Here is a 23,260-nt window from a genome sequence, read left to right as displayed (position 1 = left end):
CAATTCTTAAGCAGAGCATAGGTTTAGAAATTTGTAATTTAAATCTCAATGTAGGCTTTTATCCCCCGTTTTTATCTTATGTTTTATTTTTAGATGCAATTATTTTTTTTCCTTTTATAAAATTGATAGTCATTTCAGAGACCTACATGGGAAAGGCCGGCTTATTTTCTAGCGGGCCTGAGCCAGGTCTAGGTTTTTGTAATTTTTTTTAATGGGCTTGGTTGGGCAGGCTTAAGCCTAAAAATTTTTTATTTTAATTTAATTTAAAAAAATATTACAATTTTTTTTCTTTTAATAATAAATTTCAGTATTTCAAACAAAATGAAGGCCTAGTAAACATTGGCTCAAAACAAAGCTTCCATTACAATATTTTAAAATTTCAAAAAATGTTAGAAAATGCTTGACAGATCATCCCATCTCAGCCAAATTACTTTGATAAAATATATTATATAATGATAAATCATAAGAAATTATTTAACTTGAGCCGCTCTTTTGTTTGCTTCTTTGCATTGTTGATCTAGTTGTTCGGCTCTGTCTAAAGCATTCTCCCTCTCAATTTTCATCGATTGCAATTTTTTCTTAATGGCTTCCATTGCGTCTAAGTTTTTTTAGGGTTTCTGGTTTATTGTGCTAATTATCAGTTTACCACAAATAAAAGATGGGAAATAATTGAGGTTCGGAAAATATAATTGATTCGAATTAGTGAGTTTTATAATCTGTGGAAAAAATAAAAAAAAGTGTATTAATTTAAATATTATCTTATAAAACAGAAATGGTGACTAGTTAATGATTTATAATACGGTCATTCCATGTCAAATAGAAAATCGAGATTTTGGCCGACCTCTTTTCAATTTTGATAAAAATTTGGGAATGTTATATATATTCTATAATATTTTAAACTAGATTTAGCTCATTACAATTATATTAACTAAGATAATGGGGATTTCGGCTTTTATAACCTTTTACTGATGGTAAAAAGGTAAATTAGTACAAATATTGAATCTAATATTAATAACAAAGTCAATAATTAATAATTATAGGAAAATTCTTTTAAGGCATTATAATTGATTTATAGCACCATCTATACGTTTTTTATATACTATCTACGATATTTTTTTAAAACTATTATCTAGCAGCCTTATTGAAGAAATAAATAAAAGAAATAGTAAATTAATAATAGAAAAAAAAGTTTGAATAATCGTAGCTCATAATCTTAGAAATATAAATTTTAAATTATCAAATGGATATAGAATGACCAATATTTTTTAAAAAAATTAATTTTGATGTTTACCCCTTAATTATCAATTAATGGCTTAGTATTAACACTAGATTCAATATTAGAACTAATTTAGTTTATAATTTAAAACTAATTATTTAACATCAGTAAAAGGTTAAAAAAAAGCCGATTTTTGTATCTTTAATTCCCATTATCTCAAGTAATATAATTATTAGAGCTAAAAAAATAGTATATACAAATATTTATCGAAATTGAAAGGGGTGGTCAAAGGTGTTTAATTTAATATGGAAACCCAATAATTGCCAAATCACACAATAAAGAAAATCAACGTTATTGTGGAGCTATTACAAAATATAAAAGTGAAAATTTGTTTAAAATTACTTTTCATCGAAATATCTAATTTAAAAAAAATTAGATTTTCATTTTGCAAAATGTTTTTTTTCAGTAGTTAATCAATGTAGCAACAAAAAAATGGAAATCAAAATTAGCAAATATAACGATGCTGATGATATAATTATATTTATCATCTATTATAATAATCCTCAAAAAAAGTCAATCAAATTTAGCCAATTGTGTTCTTTTAAAAAAATTTTGTCCAATAAAAATGATTATAGGGTAATCGGTCCAATAGTAATCATGTAAAAATCCTACATTTACCCCCCCCCCCTTAACTTTCTTTAATCTCCCCGTGATAGAAGTCTCTGAGTAGATAAATCACCCAAGTCAAATTCTTTAATCCAAAATCATCCTGTTTTAATTAATTCATTCAAATTTTAAATAATTCATTTTTTTTATAACCACCTCTTATTTTGTAAATACTAACTGAATAAATTTTTTCCAGTAGGTACGGGTTTGTTGTTAAATCATATATGGTTATTATATAATACAAATAAAATAGTATTTTGTGTAGCGTATGACCTTGTCGGTGATTGATCGAATATGCAGGAAGGATTAGGTTTTTTAATCTAACTTTACTAGTTTTTTTCACCGGGGTCTGAATACCTATGTATGAATATTACTCCAAAGGACTTATTTCTTTTAAAGAAATTGAACTTAACAGGACTATAACATTTGCCAATTCCCTTAAAAGGTAAATGGGCAAAGTCTCCACCAGCTTAATGCCAATTGATTAATGTTTATATCATGTTGCACATATTTTAATTATCAAAGATAACGCGTTTATACATCGGAAATTTATTATATCAGCTAAACCACCTTGCATAAATTCTAATTCTTTTAATTAAATCATGAATTTTCTCGAATCCAATATTCATTAGGTGTCGCCTTGGTATTGGGGATGTAATAAGTAGATTGTGGGCAAAATTATTTAAAACATGTTTAGGTTGGATAGCATGCTGTTAAAGATAACGCTATTTTATGTGGGTCAAAGTAAATTCATTGAGCTCATTGTAATTAACATAAATCTAAATGATTCAGTGTGTTGATTTCTATCATAAACGTAAATTATCCATTCCATGTTAAATCAAATATCTCACAACATACATTTCTTTCAACTTTGATAAAAATTAGTGGACCTTTTTTTATCATTTTTCTCTGTTGGACAATTAGTTTTATTAATTATAACCTAATTCAATTTTAATATTTATAATAATTTGGTCGATTATTGATAAGGGGAAAAATAAAGATGAAAATTTTGATTATAGATGGTCATCTTAGGCTTATTTGAAAGTTTAAAATTAAATTTTGAAAATAACTAGGAACTCCGATATATAACTCCTAGCTTTCCTATTTTTCAAAAAAAAATTTCGCCTTAATTTCCTCAAAATATTATCAAGAATAATGTACAAAAAAATATAGATGGCTATGATGATTAGATGCAATGAAACGCTGCTTATTTCCAGGGGGGGGGGGGATTATTCTTTTTTTATTTTATTTTTATGTTATATGTTTGTTTAAATATTTATATGGGAGGGGGTAGGGGGTAGGAGCATTTTGACTATAAATTTTTTAAATGGGGTTAGAGGTAAGGACCTTAACTACAAAGATGGGGTCTATTTTACCCCAAATTTTGATTAACCATATCTCAGATCATATTAAAGTAAAAGATCAAAAATGTTAAATATAAGTTGCTGAAATATTTTTATATTTTTGGGACCTTCCTTTATTTATAGTATTATCACCAAAAATGCAAATTTTATTATATATTTTATTAATTCAAATGTTGAATAATGATAATTACATAAATTTTATATAAAAAAACATCAAATATCAAAACAAGGTGGGACTTATAACCCCCCCCCCAAAGTTCAATTGCAAATATTTTAAAAAATATTAAATAAATAATCTTGAAATTTGGTATATAAATATTAAAATACTATAAATACCAGGCCAAAATATCTTCAGGTTTTTTTATTATCGAGATTATAAACGTCGTGGCTTCCCAATCAAAAAAAGGAAAAGGCCAATCAAAAAAGGAAAAGGTCAATCAAAAAAGGAAAAATATCAAACAAAAATGGAAAAGGTCCAATCAAAAGGAAAAGTGCCAATCATAAAAAGGAAAATTCCCATTCAAAAAAGGAAAATCGGTATTTTTTAAAATATTTTTAATTACTTGTCAATATTTCTAAAATTTTTATTTATTTTTATTATTCCTTCCTTCTTATTTTATTTCTAACTTTTTGCGATTTCTTTAAGCCATTTTTAATCTATATTTTTCTTACTATCTTTTCTCAATTGGTAGACAATTTTTTTTAATAGAAATTTTTGAATTTCAAATTATTTAATTACTAGAGAATTAAATTATTCGTTTGGTTATAATGTACCTTTTTAAAATTAATTAAATTTGAACTATTAAGCCATGTAAATTAATAAAATATAATCATATTTAAATTCTTATTTTTAAAATTTTAATATTTATGCAAGTACATTCAATACTTTTGAGCAAGTAAATAATTTTTTTGTAATTATTTTTAATAGATAATTCTTTGATTTATGAATAATTACACGTAAAAATGAGGTATATGTTATAATCTAAAGGATTTTAGTCTTTTTGTCATTCATTACATTTGTTGAGTATATATATTTAAAAAAATTTTTTTTTTAGTTTAAAGAATAAAATCATGAAGATATGAAACACAAGGGGAAAAAAGGAGGGATCCAAACCGAACCTGAATTGAACCATTAAACTTCAAAACCCAGTATTTTTTATCGAACCTAAACCGCTAAAAAATATTCTAGCAGAACCTGAACCGAACTGCTAAAATGCCTCTGAATCGGTTCGAGTCTCATAATTTTATGCTTATAAAATAATGTGTAAGTTATTATTAGTATATTGAATTTTTTTTAATTATACTCAAATTGTTTTAAAGATTATTATCAATCATATTTTATTGATAAGTGTCAGTCATACATTTTATAAACTTTAGTATATTGTCATTTTCAGTGGCGTAGCCAGGATTGATCTAGAGGGGTGGGGGTTAAAATTTTTTTAGTGTCTAACCATAGTAGCCAGCATAAATGAAAAAAAATATTAGTAACAAAATTTTGGCCAAATTTATGATTAATACACGACTGAAAGCATTATTCAGAAAATTTTAACAATTTTTAGTCAATTGTAAATTAATTCAATCCATTCGGTGTAGAAAGAAGAATAAAATCGCCCCCCCCCCTTCCAAACCTCCCATTTTTTATGATCGCTCAATATATCTTATTCTATGTTAAAAATAAATATTTTAATTAAATTTTAGCATATAACAAAATTTTACAGAGATTTCATTATAAATTTTATTTATTATTTATACAATAAAATAAATTTCAAAATTTATGAATTTTATACAGATATTAAAATTTTATTCTAAATAACTATATTTAAAAAAAATAGAAATAAAACATAAATAATTCTTATTAGAGATCCACAAAAGTAGGAAAATCGGGTTCAGGCTGGGTCGGGCCTAATATTTTTTAAAGAAATTCGAGCCGGGTTGGGTCGGGCCTTGGAATTTTTTTTAAATATATCTAAAATTATGTTAAATTTTTTATATAAAATAAAAATATTTGATTTTATTTATAAAAACTAGACGCCATATAACATATATATCTTATTTTGAGTAATTATAAAAATGAATTTCTATATTTAAATAAATCGGGCCAGGCCGACAAAACTTTTTAAAAAAAAAAATTTCGGGCAGGGCTGGGCTTTAGGCCCGATGCAGATCACTAATTCTTAGTGCAAATGCAATATTTTTATTAAAAATAGTATAATATATAAATATTATGACTAAGAATTCATTATAATTACGTTTTGAATATAAAAATTTTATGACTAAGATCCTATTATAATAATATTATCATTTGAATTTATAAACACATGTCTACTTTCTCTGAGATTTAACTAATTCATCTAGAATCAAATTTTTATCTTGAATAATCTCTTTATAAATATTTAGTATTGCGAATCCATTTAAACGGCTTTCACCGGTACTATTTCTTAAGGTTTTTAACCTATTCAAAGTTGTAAAAGACCTTTCATTAGTGCAGGTGCTTATCGGTAAGGTAGCTAAAATAAAAAGCAATGTTTTGATATTAGGCAGGGAATCTAAAGTGCAATTATACATGGAAAGGGAAATTCGACATCAATAAGTAACTTATAATACGATCCTGATAATTCATCAGAATAAAATTCTGAGATTTTCTTAATATCCTCTCGCGTTTCAAGTGTATTTAGTAGACTCAACTGGTAAAAGAATATAAAAGCTGTTTAAAATAAAATTGTGAATAAATCTTTCCTTTAATTGAAATAAAAATGTATCGATAAGGGGAGTAAAAATATTTATTTTATAAAAATCCTCATTCGTAGATGCATCAATATTTAAGCGATTGGACTATCTAGAAACTACTTTAATTTTTAATCCCAAACATTAGCCATCACCTTTACTTTCTCATTATATTTACCGAATTAAATTAATATTCTTTTATTTAAAAATTATAAAAAATTAATTAAAATTTTTAAAACTATCTAATTAGTTTAACAACATAAATTTTATTATTAAATTTATAAATATCTAATTTATGCGAGTAAAAATTTACAATATATTTTTATTGTTATTTAATATTTTACATATAATTTTTAATATATATTTTTAAACCATGTTATCATTTAAAATTGAAAATTCTTATTTATTTGTTTTTTTTAAATATATTTCATTTTCATATCGTATATAATTTTATTTATAAATTGAAACCGTTTTTTAAATAAAATTATTCGCAATAAGAAAAAAAATTTAAATTAAAAAAATTTTTTTATGGCTTCTCTAAGCCACTGGCCATTTTACAACATTTTCTAAATATTTTAAGCTTATAAATTATAATGGCTAGAGAAAAATTAAATCCAATATATAAATTATTTACATATCTATATATATAATCGCCGTAATCAAGGAATGAACGTTTTCGTATAACCTTAATGTTAATTTTTATTTTTAGTATCAACTTTCCTATCATCTTAATGTTAAATAAATCGATGGAGACTATATACCTCTAGTGTTAAATTATTTCTTTTAAAAAAAAGAAAACTTTTTTAAAAATTTTTTATTCATCAACGAGATTCGAACAACTGACTTAACGTTCGATAGACAAACGTTCTTTCCAGTCACCCCCTTCTATATTCAATTTTGTACAATTCTTCTTATATATGAAACTATATTATTTATGATAAAGTAATTTAAATATATCAATATTTATTTATTGGAAGCTCCAGGCTTGGGAAAACAATTTCAAAATTATTATCGGTTGGCCAGATTTGAGAAAATTTCTGAAAAATTTTTAAAATTATTATCGGTTGGCCAGGTTAAAATTTTTTAAAATTATAATGGGTAGGGTTGAGCTTGGAAAATATTTTTATAAATTATATTGGGCTACGCTTGGGGAAAATTTTTCAAATTATTATCAGCATGGACGCTTGGAAATTTTTTATTATCATGATTTTTTTAAATATTTTATTCTAATTCTCAATTACCAAAATTATTATGATCTTTCGTTGGGGTTGGGGAAATTTTTTCAAAATTATTATAGCCTTCGTGGGAATTTTTTCAATATTAAATAATAGGCATAGATGATCAGTAATATTTTAACAAATAATATTGATATGGATATCAAGTAAAAGCTTTAAATAATTTTGACTCAAAACATAGAATTTAAACTTAGTTTTAATGAATTGGACGTGGCCTGAAGGTGGGAGGGGGTTATAAAGAATAAAAATTGGATATTATTTTCAAATAACAGGTAATAACTATCATAAGAGTAAGGAGAAAATTCTGATTTCCCGTCATTTTTGACGGGCTCAGCAATGCTGACATACGGGAGCTCTGGTACTCAGTTATTATATTTTCATTTTTCCCATCAAGAAAGACGGGTCATCATTTTAATTCTTCTACAAAACGTATAACAACAGCATTGAAGGGATAAGTTGAACGGTGTGACTAAATGGTGCGAATTATTACACCATGTTATTGGATGGCTTACCCTAATTCCTGCAATTGATAAAATATTTTTTTCAGGTCTTTAAAATTATATTTTTTAAATTCTGGATCTTATCATCTTTTTTTGAACATGATTTGGACAAAGCCTACTTAGAATTGAGTACATAAGTGGAGTTTTTTTAATAATTATGATAACTATTGCAATGTTGAAAAGAAATGCAATTATATTTTCTTCATTACCTCATTCTAATACTTTTTAGCCTGGTGGTAAGGACTTTATGGAATTGCATTTAGTTTTGGAGGTAGAATTGATGATCAGGTAAAATTATCGCATAACCCAGGGGCGGACCACGAGGCCGCAAGAAAATGTCGATTTATGAGGCCGATCAGAGGAAAATATCAAATGAGACCGATTAGAAAAAAAAATATTATTATGTTTACATTATTTTCTCTTATCATTTATTTATTTTTAATGATATCTATATTATTTGAATATCACATTCCTTAAAAATATGTCGTTTAGTTGATTTTAATGTATAAAATATCAATAACGTCGCTTGATGCTATAAATCATTACCATGTGCCTTTTTTTTGTTTTTTTTCCAAATGAAGCGAAAGCGCTTCCGTTTGAGTTTGAGTAGAGTGATAGCTAAGTTTTGATTAATTTACTATATTATATTTTTATAAATTGATTTATTGTAGAAATAATATAGCCAACATTTATAATTGTATTTCTTGTTCTTAATTCATTGAAATTAAATAAAACCTAGGTATAATAATTTTAATAAAATAAATTTTTGATCAATTTGATTTTCTAATAATGTTAATTTATGTGTTACAATAAAACTAATATGTAATAAAAAAGCCAAAACTGTGTACTGCTCAATCTGCCTGGCAATTGCAGTATGCCAAAACACTTTCACAACAAGCTCAACAAATTTTCGACATATGCATTTAGTAATTAAAATACATGAAATTCAAGAGTTTATATTAATGCAGTCGAGGCCTACATTTGAAAATTGAATTAGTGTTAAAATATTAATTGGGAAAATCGACAAATTTATAACAATGTCCACATAATAAAACAAATATCGGAGATAATAAAGTTTTTAGCAGATAAAACTTACCTACAGAGGATCAAATGCTACTTAAACACTTAGCCACTTTAAAAATGGAAATTTGAATCATGGAAATTTCCTGGAAATGATTAGTATTATATCAAAGAATGATTACATTTCAGAGATCATTTAGAGAAAGCTATTTTAAAGAGCAAACATAGAAAAGAAAAGCTTAAACTCTGACAAATCATAATTGAAGAGAAGAGGTTCACTCAATACCTTGTTGGCAAAAACAACTGTTAAAAAAGTTATTGATGTTGTTCTTGATCAAATCAGGAATTTAATAAAAAGGAGATTACGGTTTAGTTTGCAAATGGATATTACTAAAGACCAGTGTCTACATGAGCAGGGGGGGGGGGGTAGGAACAGTTTGCATCCTAATATCTATAAAGGGGTAGGTGGTAGGAATGTTTTAGAAAATTTTCCATTACATTTTTAAATTATCTTTGGATAACATTTTGGTATTTTTAGGGGGGTAGATATATATTTTTGAGGGGGGTTTGCATCAAGTAAATATACTGTCATGTAGACGCTGCTAAAGACATTAGCGTTTATGATCAAGCAACCATTTGCCTACAATACATATATAATGACAAAATAACAGAAAGGCTTTTTGCACTTAAAAAATTTACAAACTCTTCTGGAAAAGAATTTTTTGATATCTTGAGTGAATGCTTTTAAAACATGGAATAATGAGAAATATGAAGGAGGATCGTTTGATAATTGAGGTGCACTTATCGTTATTGAGAGCATGTTCTCTTTACCATATATCCATCTAAGGGCTATTTCACGTGCCCACCACCTTGTCTCACCTATTTTTTGCAACCTTCTTCAATTTACTTTAGCCAGATGAATTATTTTGTTTCACTTATGTATACATCCTTTTATATGATTTACCAAAGAAGTTGCTAATCTGTTCAATAATCCAAATAAATTTTTGCCTTCAATATTATCGCATGAATCACATATGCAGAGATTTAATACGTGACTCTAACACAAAATATAAAAAACTACTTCGAGCCTCTAGCCTAATAAGAGCATGCAACCCAACAAATTCACCCCACATATTAGAAGCAATAGATAATAAATCATTTGAGGCAAAAACCTCATAAGAAGCTCAGTCATTGATCGATAATTTATGTTGATGTCATTATATCTTCAAAAATTTGAATATTTTATCAGCATGGAAAATGATAGAAGATGTTAAGTCTTCTGTATAACTATTACATCGATTCAAAATATAACAATAAAAATGGCGTCTAATTAAAATGAAACATTTTAATAATTATAGCTCCCAGCATAGGCGTAGCCAGGGTAGGGGGCAAGGGGAAATCCCCCCCCTTCAGAAATTTATCATTTTTTGTGAATATCATTTTAAGTTAATAAAAAATATTCCCCTTAGTCCTCCCCCAACTCCCTGACCCCCAAAAATGTATGCATATATCTTAAACAATAATTTGAAAGAAAGAATGTAAAAGTTGATATTTTTTAAACTAAAACTATTCATCACATTTTTGGAAAAAAGCATTATATATAAAAAAAGTGAACCAAAAGTGTTTTTAAAGAAATGGAATATAAGTCAAAGATAAGTCTTAGGACAAAATGAAATATATTATAATTATAATAATAGATCCATAAAATTAACTAAATAATATAATATATCAAATATAATAAAAAGTGAGTAATTTAAATTTATTTATCCTAATAAAATTAAAATATAATTACAAAACTATTGATAAAATTAAATCATAAATTAAAAATAAAATAATTAAAGCACAATACAAACAGTGGAATATTATATGTCGTAGATTTACAGTATATCTAATTTTATCAATTATCATATGACAATTTACCAATATAGCGAATTATATATTTTACAGAAAACTATAAAATATTGATAAGGACATCAGAAAATATCTTTTAAAGACATTGTGGGATAAATAATATAAAAATTAATTTTTAATATCAATTTTTATTTAAAATAAATAGATGGCGTTAAATAATTCAATGCAAATTGTTGCTATATTTATTATCAAGAGCATTGATTAGTAAAATTTGTTAAAATATTAATTGTAATATATTCTCCAACTGTCAAATATGTCTGTAAAAGTGGAATTTTACCTAGTATTTTGTAACCAATTCTATATAATAGAGGAATACAACTAAATGTCTACTTACTTTTTATTATAAATAAATTTCTTATATTTGTTTGGAATAAATTATTAGCATGCATTTATATTAATGTATATACAGGTAATTTATTATATTTTATATAAACTAATAAAAATATATATCATATTTGCTCCAGGCTTATTTTTTTTATTAAAATTAACCTCCTATCTTGTAAAAATATTTTACGACTATAAAAAGATCGAACAGGACGAGCGAATAGAATATATAGTGATGAAGGCCAAGATGAACGTCCTTTAGAATAGATTGAACTTTATAGGGTCGAGGTATTTCGTCCTATAATTGATCAAATTATAATTTGTCAGAACAGTTTTTTGCGAATAGTAGCTTATTTTGAATGTGCAATATTTGCATCCAAATTTTGTGAAATAAATAGTAAATTCTGAAAAGGCTTGGAAAAACTAACAGAATTGGCAAATATATTGAGTGTTAAATTACGTAACGAATTGTGTTCATTTACCAGTGTATTCAAAGATTTAATAGTAGAATTAAATGAAACGGACTATGGTATCGAATGTAGCAATGAGAAATCAGGAATATTACAATATGAAAATAACTCAGAATGTGATAATAAATGTAACAAGTGTTTAATATGCGTGTATGAAATTCTTAAAAGATACAATATGCACACAAGTGCATACACTAATTTATTTTGGGCATATGAATACATTTTAACTTTGTCATTTACGCAGGTTAATTGCGAGAGAACATTTAGTAAATTAAAAATTATAAAAAATAGGGATCTCCAGCTAATATAGGCCAAGAAAAATTAGAAGCATTTTTAATGATGACAGTTGAACGAGAGCTATTCGCGCAGATTGAACTAGAAGATATTGTTTATTTGCGCAAAGGTTCAAAGTTAATGAGAGATTTATTAACGTAAAAAGTATATATTATCTTAATTCTTGTATTTAAATCATGTTTATATCTATTTACAGGTGCCTGATTTTATAAGTGCAGCAATTTTATTCTCTGTGTAAAATTGTATAAATGCAATAATTTTATGTGTAATTAATTGATTTTATATATTGAATATGTATTATTTTATATTTAACACGTGATATATGATTTTATTTTATAGTGTAATATCGTTGTAAATCTAATATAAATTATATATGTACAATGAATATTTTTTTAGATGCAATGAATAATTTTAGATGTGCAATTTTTTTAAATAAAAATATGATAATCGTGTCATTATTCTATTTTTATTAAAAATGTAAATCGTGAGGTAAATATAGCCATTTAAGGGAACCCGGCCGAAAGCCCATAAAATAAGAGAGGGGGCGAAGCCCCCATAATATAAAAATAATGCCCACGAGGCCATAACGTCGCCAGTCCGCCCCTGGCATAACCTGTCAAAATTTTTATAATTCTCTCAAATATTTATCAAAAAAATTAAATCCCAATTAAAATATAATTAAATAAATATTTATATATTAAATTTATCTGCAATTTTTTTATATAAAAGTAATATACTGTAAAAGATGTTAATTTTGAAGAATTTATAAACATTTTATTTTTATTTACAATAGAATGCAGTATCACATTTTTAAATTATTTTCTTGTCACTTGAGAGTCATTTATTTTAAATTCTTTTTAAATTTTATTAATATTTCAAAATTAAATCTGGGATTAATTTCTGATATTTTTCTTTTCGATTGTTCAAAAACTTAAAACAGGGGATCCCAAATACAATATGTTAGAATGAATAAACAAATTTTTAATTAATATATTATCCGTGTTTGCATAATTTCAAATTATAAAATAAGTTATTATATGTTAACGTCAATGTGTTTTTTCCGGCAATGTGTTATTTTTTCAACTTTAAATCGTTTTTTGAGCAAGTTTTTAAAATTTAAAAATCTGATTTTACCAAAAATGTATGTCATGTTTGGAATACCTACCCATTTCAGACAATTTTTCCATGAACTTTTAGACTTATAATTTATATTAAATTTTCAATATAAATTAAAAATTACTCAAAGATTAATAGCAAAAATGTCTATAATTCATAAGATAGGTATTCCAAACATGATAGAAAATATTTCCGATAAAATGAGATATTTAAATTTCAAAATATTTGCTTAAAAAATGATTTCAAATTGTAAAAATAACAAATTGCCGGGAAATAAAAATTGACGATAATATATATATAAAACCAAAATTGAATGTCACCGAGGGCTGGTGGAAGGCAGAGCAAAATGGACCATAGGATTTCAAAAGGCTTTCAGCCCCCCCCCCTCATATAAAGATATATAATAAGAATTTTAGCACAATTCAAAAATGATCTGGAAACCCTGGATCGAGGTCTCGCCAATTGTTTAAGTAATTATTAATAGGGCGTTTTCTCTTTAAAACTATTTTTCCTGTTATAAGTAAATTGCTTGCGAGAAATGACAAATTATTTTTATTTTAGACAAGCGGCGGAATAAAATTTGAATTGTGGGATAAACTTAAAGATCACTTCTTTATCAGATTTGAACTACTTGCAAAGGCCGTCTTTAGAATATTAAATCATTTTCCTTTTAATTTTAGATTGGAGATGAAATAAAAATCGAACTGTGAGATGTACCTAACAAAATACTGTCCCTCAAGACGATAAGTCGGTTAATATTTTGATTCACTTCATGATCAGTTTGAACTACTAAAAATTTAAATATCATTAATTTATGTTAATATCGTTTTTTAGGATTAGGTGTAGATTCGTTAAGGTGTATTATAATTACATCAGGGACGTAGCCACCCCCCCCCCCCAAGTCCCCAAACCTGGCCCCTCGAAAAAATCTTTGCCGCCAAAAATGGCCGCCAAAGTGTTCCGGCCCCAAAAATTAAAAAAAATTAGTCTTATCAATTAGGCACATATGGTACTAGAATATATCTCAGAAAAATAAAACTGTAATGTATTAACTTTAAATAAATTGTATTTTGTTATTTTGGTTTAAGGCTACACGGTGATAGATTAAATATATAAACGATTTTGTAAAAGTTATATATAGATATATTTTCTCATTTTATTTTATATAATATATCAATGAACACAACATTATAAACACCATCGATTAATTTAAAAGAGATGTATAAAATTAAAAGGTTAAAATTATACTATGCCTAAAGAAGACTCGAGGAAGATATTTCTAAAGAAAAACGAAGAAACATCAACATCTAGTCACATCTAGTCAATTCCATATTCCAGAATTCGTCAAAGAAAGTGAATATTCAGGACTATGTATATAATTTAGAGCTCATCTTCAAAGTAAAAAATATTGTCGATCAAAATAAAAAAAAGATTTGTTACTAGCATACATGTGCGGATAACTTAATTAAAATAAAAAATTTCCACTACCCAATTAATTTAGAGAGCAATCAGTAAAGATCGACGTAAATAAAATTAAGTATTTTAATAATTGGAAAAAAAAATCACAGAATTTAGCATTTAATTCATTTATGATAAAATTTAAAAATAAAAATCTTAGCCTAACTATGTTTTATTTAAAAATATATTAGCCCCCGTAAGTAAGCGGTTGCCCCCCAGCAAGAATTTCTTGGCTACGGCCCTAAATTACATACACAATATACAGCCGTTTACGATGTTATTTCAATCTATCACTCATGAAAATAATTATGTGATATATTTAATGATATAAATAAAGTTGTTTTAGAGTGCTTGACCGGCCAATACTTTCGGTCAAGCCAATTCTTATCAGATAAAGAGTTATGGATATATGATGAAAAAAATATATATTAGCTCTGTAATTTTGAAAAAAGTGCATTATCAAAAACTTTCAGGAAACAATAAACTGGACAAAAAGGCAGAGCAAAAATAAAACCAATAAGGCATATATCAAGCATAAAAAACACCAATTTATTTTAAAAGAAAATTTATTTCCCCGCCATATGTCTTTCAATCTAGTTCCGGGATTTTTTAAGCCGGTTATTGTCATATTCCAAAAAAATAAAAGCCATTTTTATTAAGTAGTCAAAAATCATTTTCCTATTATCTAGATTTATCAGGCATATTATTATTGAAAAAAAATTAAATATCGTTTCAAAGTATAATATAGTTGAAAATTTGATCTCAACTAATTGATTGTAATCAATATCAACCCAAAAAATATAAATATAGAATATAAATATAGCAGAATGATATAATCATTCATAAATTTAATATCTTACTATATTTAGTGTAAAATTTACAGGAAATAATAATAAAGTTTAAAATTAGATAAAAGATTCAAGAACACAACCTTCGTAATAAAAATTAAATGGTATTTTGCAAATTTTAAAAACTCAAAACGCGTTTTATAATTTAAGACGATTTTGTTGGATTCGTAATACAGCAAGTATCTGCCTGCCCTGTGAATTTTATTAATATAAATTAATAGTAGGCACTCTATATATTCTAATCTTATCAAGTCTTTCAAAATTTAAAAAACGAGGTATAAATATTTATGTTTTAAAGATTTACTAAATAACCTAAATTTGCTAAACCGACATTATATTCAAACTCAGAAATGATTAATTAGTTTTAGAATGAATGCAATTCAATATTCTTTAAAGATTAATTAAGTAAATATTAAAAACTGGATTCACATTACAAGATATTATAAAAATTCAGCTATAAAAGTCATAACATTTGAGCCGATTTTTAAAAAAAACCAGCAGTATTTTATCCAAAAATTCATACACAAGGGTTCGACAACGAAATTTCTAGGCTTAGGCAATATTTTTCTGGTTAAAATATTGAGCTAGCCGTTTTTAAAAATCGGTCCAAAGTGATTTTATATAATTGGTGGATAACGACATACCTGTTTAGTAAAATATAATCGAAGAAAATTCAAAAAAAAATTAATAAAATATTTAAAAAAACAAGATATTTCTAATTTACCTGTTAAAATAAAATTATCCCTTGGAATAATATTTTTGTATGCCGAATTAAATAATATCTTTATTATGAAAAAAATTTTTAAAGGCCAAATGTAATTTTATCTTGTTTTTTCTTTGTAATTTTTTTAATATATTTTTTTAGTTATTGATTGATTTTGATATCGATATTATTGTATTATTAACGTCAAATGTTTATAATACTAAAAAAAATATGAAATTAATATTTTGATAAAGTTTACTAAAAACTAAAAAATCCAAACGATATTTTTCATTTTCTTGCTTTCAGTAAAAAAATAAAAAACAGATTCTCTTTTCTTGATCTAACAAATGTTATTTTTTTTAAATAACACTCTCATCCTAATTTCATATCTCATCTATGATTTTTTAAATTCTTATACCAATTATTTATTTTATTTAATTATTTTTTTTCTGTTATTTCTTAAATTTTTGTTTATAAAAAATAAAGAAAACAGCTGTTTTCATTAATTTTTAAATTTCGTTAGCTTTCATCAGACCTTTAAAAAAATTCACTTCTATAATTTACCTTTTGCAATTTTAACATTAATAATAATATCTTTTTACGCTTTTCAAGCAATTCCAAGTAGAAATAAATTATGTTAGAATCCAGCATAATAATTTTAAAATCATGAGTCGATTTTATATAAAAGTACCAAATAATATTGGCAATTTCATAAGCCAGCTAATTAATCCGGGTATTTTTTAAAAAAAATTTATAGGCTCGGCCCGGATATGTTTAAAAAGAATTAGACCAGGCCTGCAAGTCTCTGAATACATTGAATAATGATTTTTTCTACTAGAATTTTCGAATCCAATAACATTTGTAAAATATACGTGCCATTTTATTTTATCACTTCACCCATTTCATCTGAACTCAAGTTAATTTTTTAGCTATTTGAATTCATCAACGAGGCTAAGAGCAATTTTTATCACCACATTTTCTTCTAATTTTTGCATTTTTTTATAAATTTATTTCCTTTAACATGTGTTAGACCTTGATAATGAAGAACCGAAATTTAACTTTTTTCATCTACTTCTTTCTAACAAAAATCTTGTTTTACCTTTATATTTTTCACAAAATATTACTGCTTACTTTCATTAGGATAGTTTATAGTTAATTCAAATCTAGTGATTTTCAACATAAGTATATTTAAAATAGCAATATTATTACTATTAAAGTTTAAAACTTTACACAAAATTTATATTCAATCAATAAAATATTACTATCAATTTTAATCAATAAATAATAATAATAATAATAAATATAAATATAGAGCTGATGACCTAATATGGCAAAGGTAATATCAAAGGCTTCTCTTATATTATCTAATATATTTTAATATTTATTATTTATTTTAAAACCACGCAAACAAAATAGTAAATACTAATAAATAAAATCGAACGTAAACATAAAATTGACTAATCTTTGATAATGAAAACGTAATATTAATAAATCTAAATTCCTATTGTAATTATTTGCACAAATGTTTCACTTTGCGAATATCTCCTTGTATCTACATATTTCTAAGAAATTTCGATTATATATAAGTAAGATATTTTTTACCAAGAATAAAATTAAAGAATTGCCTAATAAATTGACACATTATACCAATTTTTTCCCCTCCCTTTTTTAGGTTTTCATTTAAAAATAGATTGGAGATAAAGGGGGTCAGCGAGGCAATATTTTTTATAGATTGCTTTACGGTCTAACATCAACCCTATTAACATAGATTAGATTTATATATACCTAAAATTTTAACTAATATATTTATAGTTATATTTCGATTGATTTTTAAAAAATATTTTTTTAATTATTTTATTTCATAAAACATCCAATAAATTCATATAAAAGAAATTCAATATAAAAAATATCAATTGAATTTTTTTTAATTCATTTTTTAAAAGGTACCCTCACCTCACATTGAAGAGATTGGTAATGTATGTACTTATAAAATTTTAATAGAAATGTAAATTTTGGTTAATTTTTACCTGTAAAAATAGAATCAAAGAATGATGAGAGCCCGATTCTAAATATAAATTATTCTTGAATAGTTATTTTTCTATCAAATAATATCTCAAATTTCATCAAAGTATTTCAAATATTTTTTATTTATTTCAAAACTTTAAGAATCGTTAATTAATAATGAAATGTATTCATATTATATTGTCATTGTTCTGTAAAAAAAATAAAAAGGCACGGTATTTAGGCGTGGTTTAATGGATTAAAATATGAACTGGGGAACTACAAATAATGTTTATATTTCTGAAAGAGGCAGATCCAAAAAAATTCCTAAAAATATACATTTTAATATCAATTTAAAACAAAAATAATTATTAAAAAGTCTTTGATTTAAATATTATAATAATTAAAAGGTAAAAAAAATGTAAGATTAGTGCAATCTCTCTGGACGACCTGATACCATTCTATTAAAAATTGTCTAAAATTTTTTTTTAGAGAATTGGCCAATTTCAGGATTCATGTTTTGATGTGGAGTCAAAAAAGAAAAAAAATAATTGTAGTGCCGTTTTACTTGATAAATTCTCTTGGTATTTCAAGTTGCTTTTAAGTTGTAAAAGTGAATTCATTTTTATCTATTACGTTTATGTTACATTTATTATTAGGAGAGTTATTTTCCAAAATATATTAAAAGCTATAATTAATAATGGTTATATTGATATTCCATTTAAATTGTTTTAGCAATCGATTTCTTAACTATTTAATTCCAAATGATTACAATTGTTCTTGTTCTCCAATTCTCAAAACCAACTATTTTAATTTATGCATCTAGGCTAATAATTTGACTGATTGAATTGGTTGGGCATATATATCGCATTTTGTCTCTTTAAGTATCATTTAAAACTTGCAAAGTATTAAATATTAATTGGTTCATTCCCAACCTGTTTCATGAAGCTTCACGGAGGCTGAGTTAAAAAAACTCGCCAAATATTTGTTAACGCTACCTAATAACTACTCATTTCTACCTATAATCGCCGACATTAGTATCGTTCGATTCTCATGCCTTAAACTTTTACAGCGTTAGGACATTTTATCGAGGACCGAGGATCATAACGAGGCTGAGGATGACCCTAAAAATCCCCAAAATCAACATAATGTCAATAAATGAGACATCATGAATGCGAATTTTATTATTGGGATACGTTTTCGACTTTTCAGCTGGGTAATGGTGACATTGACAAATAATTCTTAATTCCGGAGGGAGTGTAACCTGGATAATAGCACGGAATCAGAAATAATCATTAATCACAAATAGTGGTGTATAACAAGTGGTGATGAATCACAAATCATTATATATTTTTTTTATGCAATTAAAATAATATTTTAAAACACATAATTACTAGAGAACCAAAAGAATTCTATTTTTTAAAACAAAACCTACAAATCACTATTTTAAAATATAATTACTCATGTTTTTTGGGAACTTGTAGTCCCACCTCCGTTTTTATATAATATTGTTTTATTTTATTTTATATTTGATATGTTAATTTTAATATTAATTTTATTTCTAGTAATTAATGTGTTTTTAAAATATTATTTTAATTGCATAAAAAAAAATATAACAAAAATATAATATAGATATGGGGCTGAGGAGGTAAATTTAAAAAATATTATTAATTTATTTATCGCCATAATATAAATGAGTTTATTTTCAATAGCTAATTTTATTGAGCAGGAACAATGAGATATAAAAACAAATATTTGCTAACAATATGCAAAATAATAAGTAAATGCGAATAAAGACGAATATTGTTCGGGGAAATGATTTGGCAAGCTTTTACAGTGAAAGAGGGGATATTTTTTACCAGATGTTAAAACAAAATAAAATGATACTATTATATTTTTATTTTAATCATACTTAAACATTAATCTATGTTAAAAAAATATTAAACAACTTTTTTAAATGTCACACTTACATAAAAAAAAATTTTTATAAAAAAATATAAAAAGTTTTGTCATCACATATTTTCTTTTACTTAGTTAACGATATTTTATGTAGAATAATTTTAAATATAATGATAAATTATTCATTTAAGTTGTAAGATCTTAGTCAGAATCTTTTATTTCTTAAAATAGTTTTTTTCTCTCACTTTATTTTATCATATTTGAGACATAACTTTAATTTAATATTTTATTCAATTCGTATATGTAATACATATAATTATATATAATAAGAAATATATTCGTAATTACACTAATACATGAATATTAATTAATAAAATATGAAATATTTAATGATAGTTCATAGTCATAAATTGCTTGCTTAAGTAGTACCTATAAATATTAAAAAATGTTAATCGTAATTTATTATATAATTAGATTACTTTAGTCAAGAGGTAGTCCACGATAGCCCAGCTCCCAAATAATGTTGCATATGATTATAGAAATTTGTAAAATCATATGGAATAAATTGATTCATTATTTGATTAATATTATTTATTATATGTTCCCTTGTACTTGGTCTGGGAATTAATGACCTGTACTTGTTTTTGAAAACCCCGAAAAAATTTTCAATTGGGTTTAATTGTGGTGAGTATGGGGGAAGATATTCAATTCTCTCTTTATAGTCATCAATTAGATGACTTTTATGTATTGACGCATTGTCCATAACTAATATGGCATCTGGTGGTAATATACTAATAATATCCATTAATGAATTTCGGAATAACATACCATTATATGATCCTTCGATGATTTTATAATGTATAACTCCACAAATTCCTATAGTGCAAAGTACACTTACATTTTTCCCTTTTGAGGGTGGCACCTTTATTGATGGTCTAACGTTGAGTGGTGCCCAAGCATAGACAGGTACAACATGAAAATTGATGCCTGTTTCGTCGAGAAAATAGAGTCTTTCTCTGGAGATGTTCAGCAATTTGCGGCAATACACCTGTCAAATATTGATAGCTCCTGGTGTATTCCTGCGATCTGGTTCATTCCCAGCTCTTTTTTTGGACCATCGGATGTTTTTATAATATATTTCCTTATAGTTCCAATATTTTTTGGAGAACCAGAGGGCAAATTCTCAATTATATCCTTCACCGTGAAGGTATTATTGTCGATTAGCAAATCCATAATTTGCCTTTCAATATTTGCTGTGTCTTTAATTTTTCTCCCCCTTTGTTTAAGCGAGAATTCCTTTAGGGGCTCACCAATAATTTCTGGAAATGTATCCCGCTTTATTTTATGTATTGATGCCTTCGACATATTAACAAATTTAGCAATGTCCTTAACCTTCATCTGTTCTTCCTCTGGCATTGCTAATATTTTCATTACCATTTCAATTTTATCTTTGTTCCAACAATTGTATGTTCTTTTGGGTTTAGGAATGGATGATATTTGAGAATGATTTATATTTTCATTAATAGTTGCTAAAGAATTATTATTTGCAGAAATATTAGACTGTGATTGATAATTTTCCATATCATTCCCATCTGAGATTGGCAAAGAATAATTTACAGAAGTACTTGAGAGTAAAGGAGATGTATTATAAAGAATGTGGTCTATATTAAACATTATAAGATTGAAAAATTAATTAATATTAAATTAAATATACAAAAATATTAAATTACGTAAATGATATGTGAAAAAAATATGTTTTTTTTAAAAAGTTTTTTTTTTAAAAAAAGTTGTTTAAAATTTTTTTAACATAGATTAATGTTTAAGTATGATTAAAATAAAAATATAATAGTATCCTTTTATTTTGTTTTAACATCTGGTGAAAAATATCCCCCTCTTCACTGTATAAGGTAGGATCCTTAAGAATAGATAAAGAATATTATTTAAATAATAAATATAGCATATCATGTATCGTCCTTTCTTGATTTGTGCAAAATAAAATAGTGGGGAATATTGTGGGGGGTTATACCAATTGGTAAGCTTTAAAAAGGGAGGATCCTTAATAGATATTTAATTTTATTTGAATAATAAAAATATCAAACTATGTATGCATTGTTCTTTCGATCCGATTTTAATAATAAAAATAGTGAACCATATATAGTTTTTCCTTCGAGGAGACCAATTGCCAAACTTCAAAAAAAGGTAGGATAGAAAATTAAAGAAATAAAAACTTAAATAAAATAATCAACTAAACTTGGTAGGATTTAATATCAGACGCAGTTCAATATTAAATGAGGTTCTAACATTACATATTAGCGGAGGATCTAGAAAAGATGTAATCTAAAATATAAGAGTTTTTTTTTCCTTTTAGCTTTCACCTTTTCTGGTGGTAAGCTCCTTCACTATCTATCTCCACTTTATTATTACTCATGCTATCAATTTTTATCTAATTTATATTTGTATTTCTGATAGATTTCATTTGTATCGATCACCGGTGTATCGCTATCGAGGCCAAAGTATGGTCCAGTGGTGTGTGATGCATGCTTGTAAACCGAAGGTCCCAGGTTCAATCCTGGAAAGGAACTAAAAAATTTCGGTTTTTCTTCGATAACGGATGGCTTTAGACACATGATATGATAAATTTCTGAGCCGAGAAATGCCACCTAGGTCACTGACAGGCTTGGACAGCCGGGTTCTACGATACTTGTCCAATAAACCAAAAAAGACGGCCAGCTGAATTCGTGGGTCAAATGATAACGATTTCTTGGCCAGCGCTAGGATGATGGGATGATGGTGACCTCAGGGGCCGCTCAAGCTCAATGTCTACCAATACAATGGACTTGATAACGATACTCCGGTGGAGATCCATCGGGATTGATACTCCAGTGGGAGATCAAGATTGGGATATCTGTCGATTTGATAATTCGGTGTGATGAATACTCCGGTGGGATATCTGGTCGATATTGATTTGATACACCAGTGGGAGATCTAAAATATAAGAGATAACATTATAAAAAAATTGTTTCATCCAAAGTGTTGTGTTTAATCTAAATCCATTGTTTTGTTTTATATATTCTTTTTTATACAACTTTACAATACTTTGTTATGATATTTCCTTCACGTAAAAATCTTTTTTAATAGCACTTCTTTCAAAGCCTCTCCACATTGTTTGTCATATTTTATCCCCTTTGTCGATCATATTTCTTTCCTTTTTTTACACGATATTGTAAATTATAAAGCCTTGTTATTATATTTTATTACTTGAAGATGGTCCTAGCCAGTTTTAAGGATGGTCAATATTTATAAAATCATAAAAATACTTCATTCGTTATTTTTTTTGAGTACAAGAACAAAAGTTGTTGTCAACGAATTTTTAAGTGTATAAGAGGTGTAAAAAATGTAATCGGGATCATATTATGCATTTTTTTGTCAAATTTGATTGCACATAATTGGAATGAATTTTTTTATTCTTTTGGATTTAAGCTTGGACGAAAATTTTTAATTGAATAAAGTC

At 25.9% G+C, this 23,260-nt stretch overlaps 1 protein-coding gene and 1 long non-coding RNA gene across 5 annotated transcripts in view; one reads left to right on the top strand and one right to left on the bottom strand.

Moving 5' to 3' along the window:
• The window catches only part of LOC135926086 (tropomyosin Mac r 1.0101-like), a 33,335-nt gene extending 17,315 nt beyond the window's left edge, over window positions 1-16,020 (bottom strand). For 2 of the 4 annotated variants that reach the window (XM_065461763.1, XM_065461762.1), the window contains exons 1-2: window positions 15,871-16,020; window positions 480-716 (exon numbers count right to left, since the gene is read on the bottom strand). In XM_065461763.1, the coding sequence (XP_065317835.1) occupies window positions 480-593 (114 nt within the window). In that variant the 5' untranslated portion in view covers window positions 594-716; window positions 15,871-16,020. The remainder of the gene's footprint in view (window positions 1-479; window positions 717-15,870) is intronic. The other 2 variants (XM_065461761.1, XM_065461760.1) reach the window with 2 other exon arrangements.
• Window positions 16,021-17,331: 1,311 nt separating this feature from the next.
• Window positions 17,332-23,033, top strand: LOC135926540 (uncharacterized). The gene is made up of 4 exons (XR_010571910.1): window positions 17,332-17,435; window positions 17,793-17,820; window positions 17,889-17,977; window positions 22,219-23,033. It is a non-coding gene; the product is annotated as an uncharacterized LOC135926540 (long non-coding RNA).
• The last annotated feature ends 227 nt before the right edge of the window (window positions 23,034-23,260 follow it).

Source organism: Gordionus sp. m RMFG-2023, chromosome 3 (assembly GCF_954871325.1).
Source record: "Gordionus sp. m RMFG-2023 chromosome 3, tfGorSpeb1-WG-v2, whole genome shotgun sequence".
Classification (NCBI taxonomy): Eukaryota; Metazoa; Nematomorpha; class Gordioida; order Chordodea; family Parachordodidae; genus Gordionus; species Gordionus sp. m RMFG-2023.
Note: the sequence above shows the minus strand (reverse complement) of the source record. Positions and strands in the feature narration are given on the sequence as shown.